At 43.2% G+C, this 15388-nt stretch overlaps 1 protein-coding gene across 37 annotated transcripts in view; it reads left to right on the top strand.

Annotated features, from left to right (window-relative positions):
- THRB (thyroid hormone receptor beta) overlaps positions 1–15388 on the top strand; it is a 414019-nt gene that overhangs the window by 276636 nt on the left and 121995 nt on the right. For 20 of the 37 annotated variants that reach the window (XM_064277386.1, XM_064277373.1, XM_064277384.1 and 17 more), the window contains one exon: positions 14270–14333. The exons of 3 other annotated variants lie outside the window; for them this stretch is intronic. In XM_064277386.1, the coding sequence (XP_064133456.1) occupies positions 14312–14333 (22 nt within the window). In that variant the 5' untranslated portion in view covers positions 14270–14311. Of the gene's footprint in view, positions 1–10581; positions 10697–14269; positions 14334–15388 lie in introns of all 37 variants that reach the window. 14 more of the 37 variants (XM_064277393.1, XM_064277387.1, XM_064277390.1 and 11 more) reach the window with 1 other exon arrangement.

Raw genomic sequence — 15388 nt, 5'->3', positions numbered from 1 at the left:
CTTCACTGTGTCCTTCAGCTTCCCCACCTCTGTTCCAGTCACCATCTGGTTTTCACTCCTATCCATTCTTTCATTTAATGAGTATTTATTAAGGGACTACTGTGTGCCACAGGGAAATCCCGGTGGTGTAATGGTTAAGAGCTACGGCTGCTAACCAAAAGGTCGGCAGTTCGAACCCACCAGGCAGTCCGTGGAAACCATATGGGGTGGTCGTACTCTGTCCTATACAGTCGCTATGAGCCAGAATTGACGCGATGGCGACAGGTAATGTGTCACACAGGTCCCTGGGTGGCGCAAATAGTTTGCACTCAACTACTAATCTGAAGGTTTGCAGTCTGAACCCACCCAGTGGCTCTGCAGGAGAGACACCTGGCAGTCTGCTTCCATAAAGAGTAAAGCCAAGAAAACCCTATGGAGCAGTTCTACTCTGTCACATGGGGTCACTATGAGTCAGAATTGACTCGACAGCAATGACTTTGGTGTGTGTGTGTGCGCGCACGCCACATACTGTCTGAGCACTTGGGATAATTATTGAACAAAACAAAGATGCCTGTCATGGAGCTGACTTCCTAGCAGAGGAAGACAACACAATAAACAAACAGCAGCAGTAAAAAGTAAGCTGTACAACATATTAAATGATAATAAGTGCTATGGATTAAAAAAACAACGACAACAAAAAGTAGAGGAGGCTAAGGGGTATTGGAAAAGCCAGCTCACAGGGAAGGGGTAGATTACAGCAAGAATAGGGTGTTCAGGGTAGGCATCCCTGGAAATTAAGGTTTGCAAGATGCAATGGAGGTGAGCAAGGGACCCAAGCTGGTATCTGGGGGATAAGCATGGTGAGTCCCCATGACAAGGCTCTCTATTGGAAACAAGGATGGCATGTTGGAAAGATAACAGGCAGGCTGGAGATCAGGCCCAAGAGGCAAACGGGCAGATGGTGGGAGCCACTCTGGGTTTTTGAGCAGAGGGGTGACATGAGCTGACTTAGACTCTGAAAGGACCAGGCTGGCTGCCCTGCTGAGAAGAGATTATAAGAAAGAAAGCAAGAGCAGAAGCTGGGAGACCTGCTCAGAGAGCACTGTAGAGGCTGTTTTCAGGTGGTGGTTTTCAACCTTGGCTGCCCGTCTGTGTCACCCTGGGTGCTTTACAAAACTCTGAGGCCTGGGGTGCTGCTGTTAGCTGCCCTGGAGTCAGCCCATGACTCATGGCAACCCAATGCACAATGAACACTGCTCCAGTCCCACACCATCCACATGATCGGTTGCAGATCGGACACTTGTGATCCATAGGGTTTTCATTGGCTAGTTTTCAGAAGTTGACCACCAGGCCTTTTCTCCTAGTTCATCTTAGTCTGAAAGCTCCACTGAAGCCTGTTCGGCATCATAGCAACACACAGGCCTCCACTGACAGACAAGTGGCGGCTGTGAATGAGGTGCCTTGGCCAGGAATAGAACCTGGGTCTCCCACATGGAAGGGGAGAATTCTACCACAGAACCACAATGCTCGCTGAGGGCTGGATTACAAAACACTAATCAGTCTGGGGTGCAACCCAGGTATTCGGATTTTTAAAAAGCTACCAACCAAGCTGATTATGACATGCAGTCCATGTTGGCCACCAGAATTAGGCACACCAAGTAGTCGCGCCAGACAACTCACAGGTGTCCCCAGCTGCTCATTGGCAAAGCTGTTCAGAGACTCAAACCAGGGATGTCACTGCTGCAGCTAAAGACATTATGCAAACTGGAGCAGGCCAGCTGGAGCCCACCTGGGCAGTCAGACCTTTAGGAGGTCAGTCCCGTCTTTAGCTGGACTCATACAGGAGCCTCTGCATATAAGACTCCTTGTTGTAATACATCGGAGCAGAATAGAAGGGTAAGACTTGAACCCCAGGAAGTGGGTCTGTTAGTCAATCAACAAACTTTTTTTTTTTTTGGTGAATAATAGTTACAGTGTGCCAAGCATTGCGCAAGGGACTGCTGATAAAAAAGATAAGGCCTAATTGTCCTTGTCCTAGCCAAATGGCTCCAAGTGAATGCTGTATAAGATTTCGAAATGTGTTATTTGTGGGAAGGCTTTAAATAAGCTGGGGTGGGGGGGCGCCTTCGGTTGCATATCTGAGCTGTTGGCATTTCTAATTCAGAGGAATGAATAGAACATTATTGTGTTGCATCCGCACCAGTACAGCAGGGGGAAAAAAAAGATGCTTGAAGCCGTGAGCTGAACATGAATCAGCAATCTCGTTCTATTGTTTGGAAAATAATCACGATGCTGGGAGTGTGAAATTTAAGAAATCACGCAGACGTGCCCTTCCCCCCTGCAGGAAGCAGGCACAGGCTAAAACATGGCATCTTGTTTTTGGCTTCCTGAGCTGAAAGGAATGTAAAAAACTTGGAGAGGGTTTAGGGAAAGCTGATTTGTAAATATGGAAAACACAACCCGTAAGAAATGGGAGATGATTTAGACCCAGCATTGGCAACCTCCCCGAGATGGCACGCCAAGGGAGAGCTTATTACTCTCATGAGCAGAAGTATAGTTGCCCCGGCTTAAAGAAATAGCAGATGTTTCTTGTGCACCTACTATGAGCTAACAACAGCGCTAGCTTGTGGGGTGAAGAAGGAGGGAGCTCCCTGCCTTTTGAGGACCTTGTAATCTGTGGCAATGACAGATGAACACAGAGATAGTACAGTATAAGGCAGTGGTCCTCAAACTTGAGAGTCAGTCAGAAGCTGGGCCTCCCTCCTCGGAGTTTCTGATTCAACAAGTCTGGGATGGAATCTGAGCTTCTGTGTTTCTAACAAGCTCCAAGTGATGCTGATGGTGTTGGCCTGGGTCCCCACTTTGAGAATCCTGCTCTAAGGATGCCTGGGGGGGCAGAAGTGGGTAAGCATGGAGAACACAGCAGAAGTCCACTAGAAAGGTGCCATTGGTTTGTTGGGGCTGTAGTAGGTGCCTCTTAAAATCTCTTCTCAGGCGCATGGCTAATGGTTTTTAATGAGCAATAAACCCTGCTGTCGGTGATTCTGCCACCACCCAAGGAAGCATGACCAGAAGGGCCAGAGGAAGAGAATCCTCTGCAGGTTGAAGGGGGTCGAATAGGACATAACACAATAGGGCTGTGTCCAGCCATTTCAACTGATAAGCATGGGTGTGGGCTCACAGAGCAGAAGTGAATGGTTTCAGGGGTAAGGGGGTGACAGCAGGGAGACCCTGTCCCACACTTATGCTCATGCTCATGCAAGCATTTCTCTCATGAGGAGAAGTTGTCCACAGAACCACCTGGGAAGCCTTTTCTAAGCACACATGCCTGGCCTCCAGCCCTGAAGATGTTTGTTGAGCAAATCTCCTCAGGTGATTCTGTGGTGAACCTCCTCCCCTTTGAAAATGGACAGCCACTTTGCAGCCTCAGTGGCTATGTCCATATGTACCCATAAACTGAGTACAAAGCCGATCTCTTTGAAAATGCAAAAACCCCTTACATGTCACATCTCATTTTAAATGTATTATTACATGACTTGAATGTTCTAAATTCAGGGGTATGCTTTGAAAATGCAAGTGGCCTTCAGAGAAGGTAACTATCCTCCAACAGAACCAGGTGCCTTTCCACTTGGAATGCTCCAGGCAAGGCTGACTGCGTGCTGATCAGGCCTGGAACGGTGGGAATACCTGCCCACCATCAAGTCTAGCCTACGAAGATGGCACCTCAGTTCCTCTTACATGTTCTTAAATGTTTAGGCTGATGTTTCTCAAAGTGTAGTCCCTGGAAAGTGTAGCCAGGTCACCTGGGGACTTGTTAGAAATGCAGGCCCTCAGGGTCCCCCAGGCTGACTGAACCAGAAACTCCAAGGGGGAAGCCCAGAAATTTGTGTTCTAACAAGCCCTTCAGGTGTTCTCCAAAGTATGAGAACCACGAGTTTAGACCAGCCCTTCTGGCCATGCCTTTTTTCTTTTTTGCTACAGATAAGTCAAAAACAGAACGGAATGGAAATGCCAGTGACCTGCCACTTATAAATGTATTGAGACATTTATACAAGTATTCTGGCGTGTTTAACATCTCATGCTCATTTGTCAGATTCCCCCTAAGAACTTAAAGTACTGAGCGTACTGCCAACGTCTCCCCCTACCTTTGGCATCCTGTATCGGTCATAATATGACTTACTGCATCTTCCTTCTGACATGATGCAGGGGCTGTGTTCTTTCTATAGATTTCATCACAATTGTACTATATGCTGGGAACTCAGGAAACATTGTTAAATGTTGGATGAAGCTGCTTTATTCCCAGGGACTGGCTTAAACCTTGCAAAGACTTTACTCTGAGTTTTGTTCTCGTATTCTCTACAGTAGTAATCTAAGCAGACCCACTTAGCACTTAAGGGTCAAATTATGTGGCCATGGTCTCACAAAGAGGGGGAAAGGAGATAATGTAAATCATACCTTTGAGCTTTTCATTGATTTCTAAAGCTGTTACAGCCATGGTTTCCAAACTGTATACCAAGGCAGCTTAGAGTGCCATAGCAGACCCATAAAGACCTATGGAACATTGTTAATTTCTGAGGAAAACAGCAACATTTGTCAAACACCGTGCAAACGACTGCTGTTAAATAGCTTGAACCTAATTATTTAGTAAACAAAACTTTATGGTATTTCTTTTGACTTAGGAGGCCACTGTGAAAAAATTACTGAAACACCAACGGTGCCGTGAACTGAGAAATTTGGGAATCCCTGTGTTCTAACGTCACTGTCCCCAGAAGGAAGTGTATTTTGACTGTACAGTTAAGGAGTTCCTTTCTGATCGAACTAGCATGTTTAAAGAAACATGCCTTCTACATTTAACTTAAACGTCGGGGGCAGGGGGTGGGGAGGACTAAAAATTATAACTACCCTTGCATCTTTTAGAGGCTTCTTTTTTTTTTTTTTCTTTTCTACCTAAATCTATCATCCCACCTCCCTGACTCATCCTTGAACTAAGTTCCTGTGATTTTTTTAAAAAATATTAACGGCTTTAAATTCTTGATACATGCCTCAGCCCTTTCCTCCTGACTTAAGCATATAGGATTAATTCTTACAAATTTGAACTAATATTAAAGGAATTGCTCTAGCCTATTTTTTTTTTTTTCCTGAGAATCACCTCCTAAAACAGATTATTGAAAGACCAAACCTAGGCTGGAAGCTATTGAGTTTTGATACACTTAGCCAAAAGAATCTTTATCAGCATATTGTCTTAGTTATCCCGTGCTGCTATATCAGAAATAACACAAGCAGATGACTTTAACAAAGAGAAGTTAATTTTCTCACAGTAAAGTAGGCTCAAAGTCCAAATTCAGGGAGTCAGCTCCAGCTTTCCTCTCTGCATCGGCTCTGGAAGAAGGTCTTTCTCGTCAACCTTCCCCTGTAGTAGGAGCTTCTCTGTGCAGAAACCCCAGGTCCAAAGGATGCGCTCTGCTCCTGGTGCTTCTTTCTTGGTGGTATGAGGTCCCCCCTTTCTGCTAGCTTCCCTTTCCTTTTATCTTTTCAGAGATAAAAGGTGGTGCAGGCCACACCCCAGGGAAACTCCCTTTGCATTGCATCAGGGATGTGACCTGGTAAGGGTGTTACAATCCCACCCTAATCCTCTTTAACATAAAATTACAGTCGCAAAATGGAGGACAAGCACAGAATACTGGGAATCATGGCCTAACCAAGTTGATGCATACATTTTGGGGGGAACATAATTCAGTCCATGACGTATATCAAACAAGAGAGTTCCTGGGAGGTGCAAAGGGTTACACACCAACTACTAGCCAAAAGTTGGTGGTTCAAACCCAGCCAGAGGCACCTCAGAAGACAGGCCTGGCAAGCTGCCTCCAAAAGGTCCCAGCCTTGAAAATCCTATAGAGCAGTTCTACTCTGCACACATGGGGTTGCCATGAGTTGGAAACAACTCAACAGACACTAACAACAACATCAAACAAGAACCTAATGAAGGGGAAAAGGAGACTGTAGACATTTCTGAAGTCTATTTCTGTAGGAACTTTGCAATGGAACCCCCCTTCCCCACCCACCATTTGGCATCTAAGAAGTAATAAACAATTCGAACTATATTTATGAGGAGTATTTTATTTTCATTTTCAAGGAATTTTTAGGAGCAAAGCAGTCTTTGTAGCATAACCTTAGGAAGATTATTCTTTTCATCCAACTGAAACCACTCCCGAAGCCCACTCTTCAAAGATTAGACAGGCCTAGAAAACAAACAATAACACATGTGAGGAACGTGCCTCTTAGTTCAGTCAGATATATGAGACCAAAGCTAGACAAGAAGGCAGGAAGGGACAGGAACTGGACAAATGGACACAGGGAACCCGGGGTGGAAAGGGCGAGCATGCTGTCACATTGTTGTGGGGATTGCAACCAATGTCACAAAACAATATGTATATATATTGTTGAACAAGAAATCAACTTGAGCTGTAAACTTTCCCCTAAAGCACAATTAAAAAAAAAAAGAAAGAAACTGCAAGGAGCTTGCTGCAGATACCAAAGGCAGCAGAGCACCAGCTCAGAATGGGAGACACCATCTCCCCAGAAAATTAATTTTTTTTTTTTTTAAAGTAGCGGTTACCTCTATCAGGTGGTCAAGTAGTAGAGCCTTTTCTTATGAAGCTGTCCAAGGGCAGGGGCGAGGGAGCAGGGTCTGTTTTGCTGTAGTCTTATTCATGGACATCAACTACTTGTAATAAGTCATTTGCTTCGGTCCTAGTGTTTTATTTCCACGTTATCATTTGTTGTTTTTCGTGTGTGCGTCTCAGTGAGTCACCTAACCAATATTATATATTCAGGCATCTGGTGGTTCTGCATGGTACCTTCATTCCTCAGGAGTGATTTCATTCTTCTGACATGATGAATGTGTTTCCAATCCCTGCAACACCACACACACACACACACATGCACGCGCACACACGCACATGCACACTCACTTTTCTTCGGCACGGGGAAACTACCCTACTCTCCACCAGGTGTCAGTAGAGTCAGTTTTAACTGCCTGCTTTGGCCAACAGAACATCTGTTTGTTTCTTCTGCTGCGTGAGGTGTTTCCTCAGACCACCCTTTTCCTGTTAAAAGACCAGCTTCCACTCCTTAGAAGCATTCAGAGATAGAGTCAACCTGTACAGAAAGGTCACTAAGAGGGAAATGAGGTATAAACATACTAGGCGGTCAACTGGTTCTTTCACCGATGGCCTTATAAAACTTTTACTGGCAGTCTCAACTTTTCTGTCACCACTTCATGTGGTTAAAAAGTATTCCAGGCATCATTTGGTGTGGTAATGAACTAGATGTAGCAGATAGTTATAAATTGCAGAGGGCTTCTTTGTTTTAAAGCCCACTCGAATTCCAAGAATCCCACCTGTACCAGTATTTTACTTATGTTGTATCCCCAGAGCCTAGCATATAGTTGAGAAGAATACAACTGTCATCAAGTGCATTTTATCCTATCCAATCCACACATCCCCTTTGAGGTGGATGACCTGCTTCCCACTTTGAGAATGGACTCCTGAGTCTAACTGTCCCGTGTCATTCTGTTGGTAAGTGGCAGGACCTACACATGTGCTTTCCTGCATGGAGCCCAGCGTCCTCTGAAACCCCTGGTGATAAAATGATAGTTCATTTACTTTTCCTTTTCAGAGTGATCAATAACAACTTTACCATCATTGGTATTTTTAAAATATAAATGCATTTTATGTGTTGGAGAGGTAAATGTCCCACTCTTCCATTCTTCCAAGGGAAGCGAGCATCATGGCACCTGGACTAGGAATGGTGAGAGTGGGTGGAGGAAGGCTCCAGGCCTGGGTGACTCTCAGCACCACCCTCTTGGCACATGTCATCCACTGCTTATATTTCTGGCTGCTCCTTGACAGGGTGCTCTATCTTCCCAGCCAGCTTGTAAACTGGATTGTAAATTCTTTGAGGGCAGACAGCAGATCTTAACCTATTCACATACCCAGTGTTTATCCTAGTGTTAAATGCTCATATCGTATTCATCACCATGCCTTCTTATTTCTACCTCTGGAATGTCGTTGGAGTCCCTCACCCTCTCACCACGTCCACTGCCACCTCCCTCACCACTGCTGTAGCCTCCTAAATGGCCTGTTTCCCATACCATGGCCTCGTGAAGCCTTAAAAAGCTCAAGTTGGTTCATCACTCCCCTGCTTAACATCTGCATAATATAAAGAAGGTGCCCAGTTTTCCTATACAAAGTGGATTCCTTGTAGAGTTGTCCAGGTGCCTTTGGAGCACAAGGATAAGAGTAAAGAACTAAATCATTAATGGTGGACAGGCCTATTTAAAATAAGACCTTCAGGGCAAGGTCTCCTCCACTCAGAAGTCTATCCAGACAGACTCAGGTAGAAATGGCTTCTGTCTCATTCCTTTGTGTCCATTCTACCCTGAGGAGACATGTAAGGTAAAGCTTTGTACCTTTTTACATTTATTTCTTGGTGTGATCCTTTCTCTTTGTTAAATTAGAGGTCCTTGTGGGCAGGCACCTATGTTGTCTTTAAATCCTAAATGCCAGGGCAGTGCCTGAACAAAGGAGGCCCTCAACCAAGGCCTCCTGACTGACTGAATAAATGACCCTGTAAAAGGAATTTTCCACTTCAGTAGGCCTTGTCTAGGAGGTATCAAAACTGAATGCCATGTTTCCCTTAACTGGTGCTAAGCTGCTGAAGCTGTTAAAGGACTATGAATGTTTAGGGGCCTGGTATGTGCACCCTCACTGACTTTGACTAAAGACATTTCCCTGACCAATGAACAATAACCCGAACCAAACCCATTGCCATCCAGTGGAATCTGACTCATAGTGACCCTATAGGACAGAGTAGAACTGCCCCATAGGATTTCCAAAGCACAGCTGGTGGATTCGAACTGCTGACCTTTTGATTAGGAGCCTGAGCTTTTAACCACTACACCGCCAGGGCTTCAATGAACAATAGGACTTATTTTAATCAACTGTATACGGACCCATGACTCATTCTTTCCTATACAGAGTGCCAGTTGTCAACCCTTCATTAGCATAACCAGCCCTTTCTAGCACATTAGAACCTGACTCCTCCTGCTTGCTGACCTACTCGATGAAGCCCTTCTCTCTGTTTGTTTCCTTTCCTGGAAAATAAATAAACCCAGTGTCTTAGGGTTCTCAAGAGAAACAGAACCAGTGAGATACACAGATAGAGAGGAAGAAGGAGGACGTGGTGGAGGAGGACAAGAAGAAAAAGAGGAAGGAGATTTACTTCAAGGAATTGGCTTGCATAATTGTGATGGGTTGGCAAGTCCCAATTTTGTAGGTCAGGCAACAGACTGGAGAGTCCTGCTGGTTTTTGTCTGAAAATCCATTGGTCAGTGATGAGAAGAGTAGAGAGTAAGAGTGTTCTGGTAAAATGTTTATAGCCTGGAGGCAGAATGCACCCTAGGGAAACTTACTTTTTGCTCTTAAGGCCTTCAACCCATTTGTTGAGGCCCACCCACGTTGTGGAAGGTAGTCTGCTTCACTTGAGGCCAACTGACTTAATCATATGTAACTACTTTATGAGGAATACTGGTGGTGCAGTGGTTAAAGCCCTCAGTTGCGAACCAAAAGGTCAGCAATTTGAACCTACCAGCTGCCCCTCAGGAGAAAGATGTGGTAGTCTGCTTCCATAAAGATTTACTGTCTTGGAAACCCTATGGGGGCAATTCTACTCTGTTCTATAGGGTCACTTTGAGTCAGAATCAACTCAACAACAAAAACACGTTCGTTTTGTTGTTGTTGTTAACTATAACAGCAACTAGACTAGTGTTTTACCAAACAGTGGGGCACCATACCCTAGACAAGTTGACACATAAAAGTTACCATCACACTCAGTTTGTTTGTTTGTTTGTTTTTTCAAGCTCTTTTGAACGTTCTTTTCTTAGGTGACCCTGTAATTGTCCAGTGAGCCCAGGTCCTCTGCCATGGCTTTAGACAGGACCATCTCTGGGCTTCCCCTCCTCAGTACAGAACACTGCTCTGACACCCACCTTGTATTATAGGATGACTGCAAAATGATGCTCTTGGATACCTACCTACCTTTAAGGATTGTTAGAAGCATTACTGAAATTTCATTTTTAAAACTGTAGAGCTCGTTGAAGGAAAATAGTTATATTAGTATTAAATTGTGTGGCGATAACATTGCTATATTTTTAAAGCCTTATGAAGATTACTTTTCTGATCCCAGACACTGTCTGCTTCACACATAATGGCTTTTTGTAGTTTACATGCACGTTGAATTGAAATTTCAAAAATAATGATATTTTTTAAGTTGATGGTGTAGCAAGAGTGTAAGTAGGATTTTGTAGCTTCACCTTCGAGATGATAAAAATGACTCACGAAACTCTTCTGACACATTGGTATTAATGTTATATTTTAATATCAGTGTTTTCCATCAGCTCTGTAAAAAGGGGGATGTTTTGCTCAGGGTACCCAAGGAAGGATTGAGCAATCAAACCCATGGAGATGCAGGAGGGGAAACAGCTGGGCCACAGGAAGAACTAAAACTAGGGTTTGTGACCACAGTATTCTCTTTTCCCTTCAGGTTCTCTGTAAATGTCGAACAGATCCTCTCTCTCACCTTCAGACAGGCTTTTTGCATGTGCCTAAGTGACTACATGGCCTCAAACAGTTGTAGAGCTTCACCTGCCAGCAGAGAGGTACTAAATAAACTTCCTGTCTCTCTTTCCCTCTCTTCCTCACTCTCTCTTTCTCTGTCTTCAGATATCCTGGAAAAAGGCCTCATTAGCCCAGCTCAGGTCTTGAACCAGTTCGGCCAGAGATGGGACACTGTGGTTGGCCTAGCTTGAGCCAGATGCCCATCTTTCCCAGACTGTTCAGGGACAGTGTCATGAGAAAACATGGTGGCTTCCATGGACCAGGAAAGGGAGAGAGTTAATGGCAGCATAATCTCTAAGAGAAGCATCGGCACCCTGGACATTCAGTACTTAGAATCCACCTCAGGTATTGTCTGGTTTTGCTTAGGACATCTCAGATCTGGTCTCTCCTTCAAAACCCTCCTAGATAGGTAAATGAAGATGGGACAGAGGGCCTGCAGCTGGTGACGCTTGAAATTCTAGTCAGTAGAAAGGATGCATTTTCCTAGAGGAGGGGACAAAAAACCCAAACCCATTGCCACTAAGTCGATTCTGACTCATTGCAACCCTATAGGACAGAGTAGGACTTCCCCATAGGGTTTCCAAGAAGTGGCTGGTAGACTTGAACTGCCAACCTTTTGGTTAGCAGCCATAGCTCTTAACCACTGTGCCACTTTATTAGCAAAAGTAGCTAATAGTCATCTCTTCTATCAGATTCAATTCAGGTAGATTATACTTTTGTTAATTTCATTTTGTTTATTTTTTCAACACTTACTTGTTGAGAACCTATTATACCTCTGACACTCTGCTAGATGTGGAAGATGTAAAAGTGAGAAAGATATAGTCCCTTCCAGGAAGTGATTATGGACTAGTGGGAAAGGCAGCCATATAAACACGTAATTACCACAGGGTATGCCAAGAGTTTGGATCAAGGAATAAATTCAGTGCTGCAGTATTAAACATGGAGACAGAGAATAGATGGTCGTATGTAAACTTGGGTTGTAAACATGATCTACATACTATGTACTAACTCTTCTCCAACCAGTGATTTACATCAAGAACGTTTTTTTCTTTGTCCTATGACTTTCCTGAGCCCAGTACATTCTAGTTTACCCAGCACTTTCTCTCACATTGTCCTTAAACCTCAGAAACATCAACCTTGTGAAGTATGCATAATGAGTACTTGCCTAATTTTACAGATGAAGCAATTGAAATCCCAGGAGTTTGAAATTACTACCAAGATCCCACAGCTAGTGAATGACAGCATTGACCTTCGGACCCATATCTTGGGCTTTGGCTCTAGTCCTAATCCACCTGCTGTCACCATAGACCACGGAACACAGAGAGCTCCCCCTAGAAAAAGAAATTGAATCTGACCCATCCCCACCAATACGTTGAAGGACTCTGGCCCACATTCATCAGCCCCTGCATCTATCTGTGTCATCCATCTGTACGGCATCCTTCAACATTCTTTCCCTGGCCACTGACACCCACCTTCCCCGGACTGAGGGCCAAGTCTGTCTGTTGCTCTTGGGTCTCATTTATGTCGTGATGGGGAGTTCAGGCCAGACTGGGGAAGAGTCATAAATGGCAGATGAGAATATGGACTCAATTCTCTAAAGCAGTGTGTCTCAAACTATAAGGTACATATGAAGGACCAGAGTGTTTTGTCCAAATGCAGAGCTAACTCAGTAGAGCTGGGGTGGGACCCAAGATTTTCTGTTTCTAACTAGCTCCCAAGTGATGCTGGTACTGCTGGTCCACAGACCACACTAAGATGCTAATACATCTTAGCCACTTTGGGGAAAAACAGCAAGTCAGTAGGCTGGTAGCTTTCATAATAACCAGAGATTGAAAAACAGGCATGTGTTCTTGAATAAAAAGTTGACTTTAAAAAACACATTTATAGAAGAAGGAAAGAAAGATATAAAAGATATCCTAAACTTTTAGTAGACGGATTAAAAAGTACTTTGTAATCATCGAAGTGCTCAACAAGGAAAGCATATGACATTGAAGAGGTTCTGAGGGAAGACTTGAGACTGTGCAGTCAAAGTTGTGAGAATTGTGCAGCCAAGTCCATACACACCAATATGGGTTGCCTGCCCCATTTTCTGTTAACAGGAGAAAAGATATGGAAAGCTAATGATGCTTTTTTTTTTTAACTTAAAATGAGATTTATTATTTTGTTTAAAAACTTAAAATGTATTTTTTTCTTCCTCCCAATGCATCTCTAAAAACTGTTGTAAACTTCTAATTTTTCTTTAAGTGAATTTTTATTGTTAAAATAGATTCTGAACTTAAAGAGTATATGGTGTCGTACCTACATTATGCCTTACTTCTTTTTTTATTTATTTTATTTTGTTGTTGTTGTTGAAAATGTACACGGCAAAACATACACCAATTCAGCCATTTCTACCTGTAAAATTTAGTGACATTGCTTGCGTTCTTCAAGGTCTGCAACCATTCTCACGTTGCTTTTCTGAGTTGTTCCTCCCCCGTTAACATAAGTTCACTGCCCCCTAAATTTCCTATCTTTTGAATTTCTGTTGTCACTTTGACCTCATATAGACAGTTCTTAAAAGTGCTTAATGCTCAAGGCAGACATTTTTTACTAGTTAAGCTAAATTATTGTTTGGTTTTAAGAAGACTTCAGGGGATATTTTTGGCTTAAGTTTTAAAGATTATCTCAGGGCAATAGTTTCAGGGGTTCATCCAGCCCCTTTGGCTCCAGAAAGTCTGGAGTCTATGAGAAGTTGAAATTCTGTTTGACATTATCCCCCTTTTGGTCAGGATTCTTCTATAGACTCTTTCATCAGAATTTTCAGTAATGAAAGCTGGGCACCATCCTCTTCTGGTCTCACAGCAAAGGGGGCAGTTGTGCGTGGAGGCAATTAGCCACACATTCCATTTCCTCCTCCTATTCCTCTGACTCTCTGTCTTCCTCTGTTACTCCAGGCAAAGAGAGACCAATTGTTGTACCTCAGATGGCCATTTGCAAGTTTTTAAGACCCCCATATGCCTAATTTCTTAACATTGAGTTTGATGAAACACAAACTCCTACTTTTCTGTGTTAAATTCCCATCCTGAATGTGTTTAGAACACACCTCCAGATAATGCCCTCTTCCTAACACTTTAAAACGTGAAAGCAAATAATTATTTTTAATGTTGTAGAGAACGTAAGTATATACGATTTCTTATATTTTAAGGGTAAGAAATTTAAAAACTTCTGAGACACAAACTGTAATATTTCACTTCCATGAGTTCCATGTGGGAACTCCAAAAATCACTTTGCAAATCATACAGAAGTATACACCCCAGTCGTTAGCCCTCTCTTGAGGGAAAACTTCCATCTGAGAAAAGAGGATGGCAGTGAAGTTCAATAGAAAAAATCCTGAGATAAAAATTAAGAGGTTTTGTAAACGTACATGTATGACATAGCCCACCTCTGCTTCAATTTCCCCAGCTCTGAGTGGAGAGTAACAAATCTTGCCTTGCGGGGATGTTGTAAAGGCAAATGAGCTAATTGATGCATGTGGTACTGTTTTAGAAGGAAAGCATTATGGGAAATGCAGGCTTATATAACTAGTAGTGGTGGTATAACCTGTGGGCATATTTTTTCTTGTCTTTTCTTTGCAGGAGATGTCAGTGAAAAAAAGGATCCAGAATGATTGCTAATTTATGACTCCCAACAGTATGACAGGTATCTGTCTATATTCTTTTATATTCTTGCGTGTCTTCACTTTTGTTCCACTGAAAGTGAAATATGGGTTCCTAAAAGGCTAACCCGAAAGTCTTAGCAACCATCATTTCCGACTAACAAGTGTGGTTAAACCGGTTGCCGGTGAGTCATTTCTGACTCATGGCGACGCCATGTTTGTCCGAGTAGAACTGTGTTCCATAAAGTTCTCAATGGCTGGTTTTTCTAAAGTAAATTGCCAGGTCTTTCTTCTGAGGTATTTCTGGGTGGACTTGAACTGCCAGTCTTCCAGTTAGCAGCTGAGTATTTAACTATTTGCACCATCCCGGGACACCCAGCGATACCCTGGTTTAGATCTTATGAATATATCCCTAAGATACACTTCCACTTTCTTTAGAAACTGTGATATGTGTCATCACCAGAAAGATGATAGAGAAGAAATGATCATTTACAGGAAAAGGTTAATCTTAGTCATCCTAAGACCACCCTTGCCCACTAAACATATTTATTCTTTACCATATTTTTATGCACATAACGCACGCTTTCTATGCTTGTTTACCAACTGCGCCCTTCCCCCAGAGGTATTTTCTTAAGTGTGTTAATGCTAAGCTTTTTTACAGCAACATGTAAGAGATTTCAGATTTTTAAGAGAAGTTGGAAATCCAAATTTTAAATGAAATATCCCAATTTTAATTGTTGGCAATTAATTTTTTAAAATATCAAAAACTACTGGGCCATTCAAAATATGTTGATGGGAATCAAACCATGGGCCGTCAGTTTATGACTTCGGATGTACAACTTTCAGCTTAGCCCCAAGTCTATGACTGTCCTTTTGGCTACAATGGCAGGAGGGCAGATACCCTTAGACCCCTTTGAGTCACGGATGCAGCCTGACCTGGCCCACCCTCCCTTTGATAATCCATTCATATCACCTCCATACCCAGTGAAGAACCAAATGCGCAAGACAATTCCACTGAGAATGGATTTCCCAGTAGACCTGAGAAATTTAAGCAATTGAGTGTTGCCATTCAGCCTTCTGAAAGTTTGGAATCCTCCCA

This window comes from Loxodonta africana, chromosome 27, assembly GCF_030014295.1.
Source record: "Loxodonta africana isolate mLoxAfr1 chromosome 27, mLoxAfr1.hap2, whole genome shotgun sequence".
NCBI classification, from domain to species: domain Eukaryota; kingdom Metazoa; phylum Chordata; class Mammalia; order Proboscidea; family Elephantidae; genus Loxodonta; species Loxodonta africana.
Note: the sequence above shows the minus strand (reverse complement) of the source record. Positions and strands in the feature narration are given on the sequence as shown.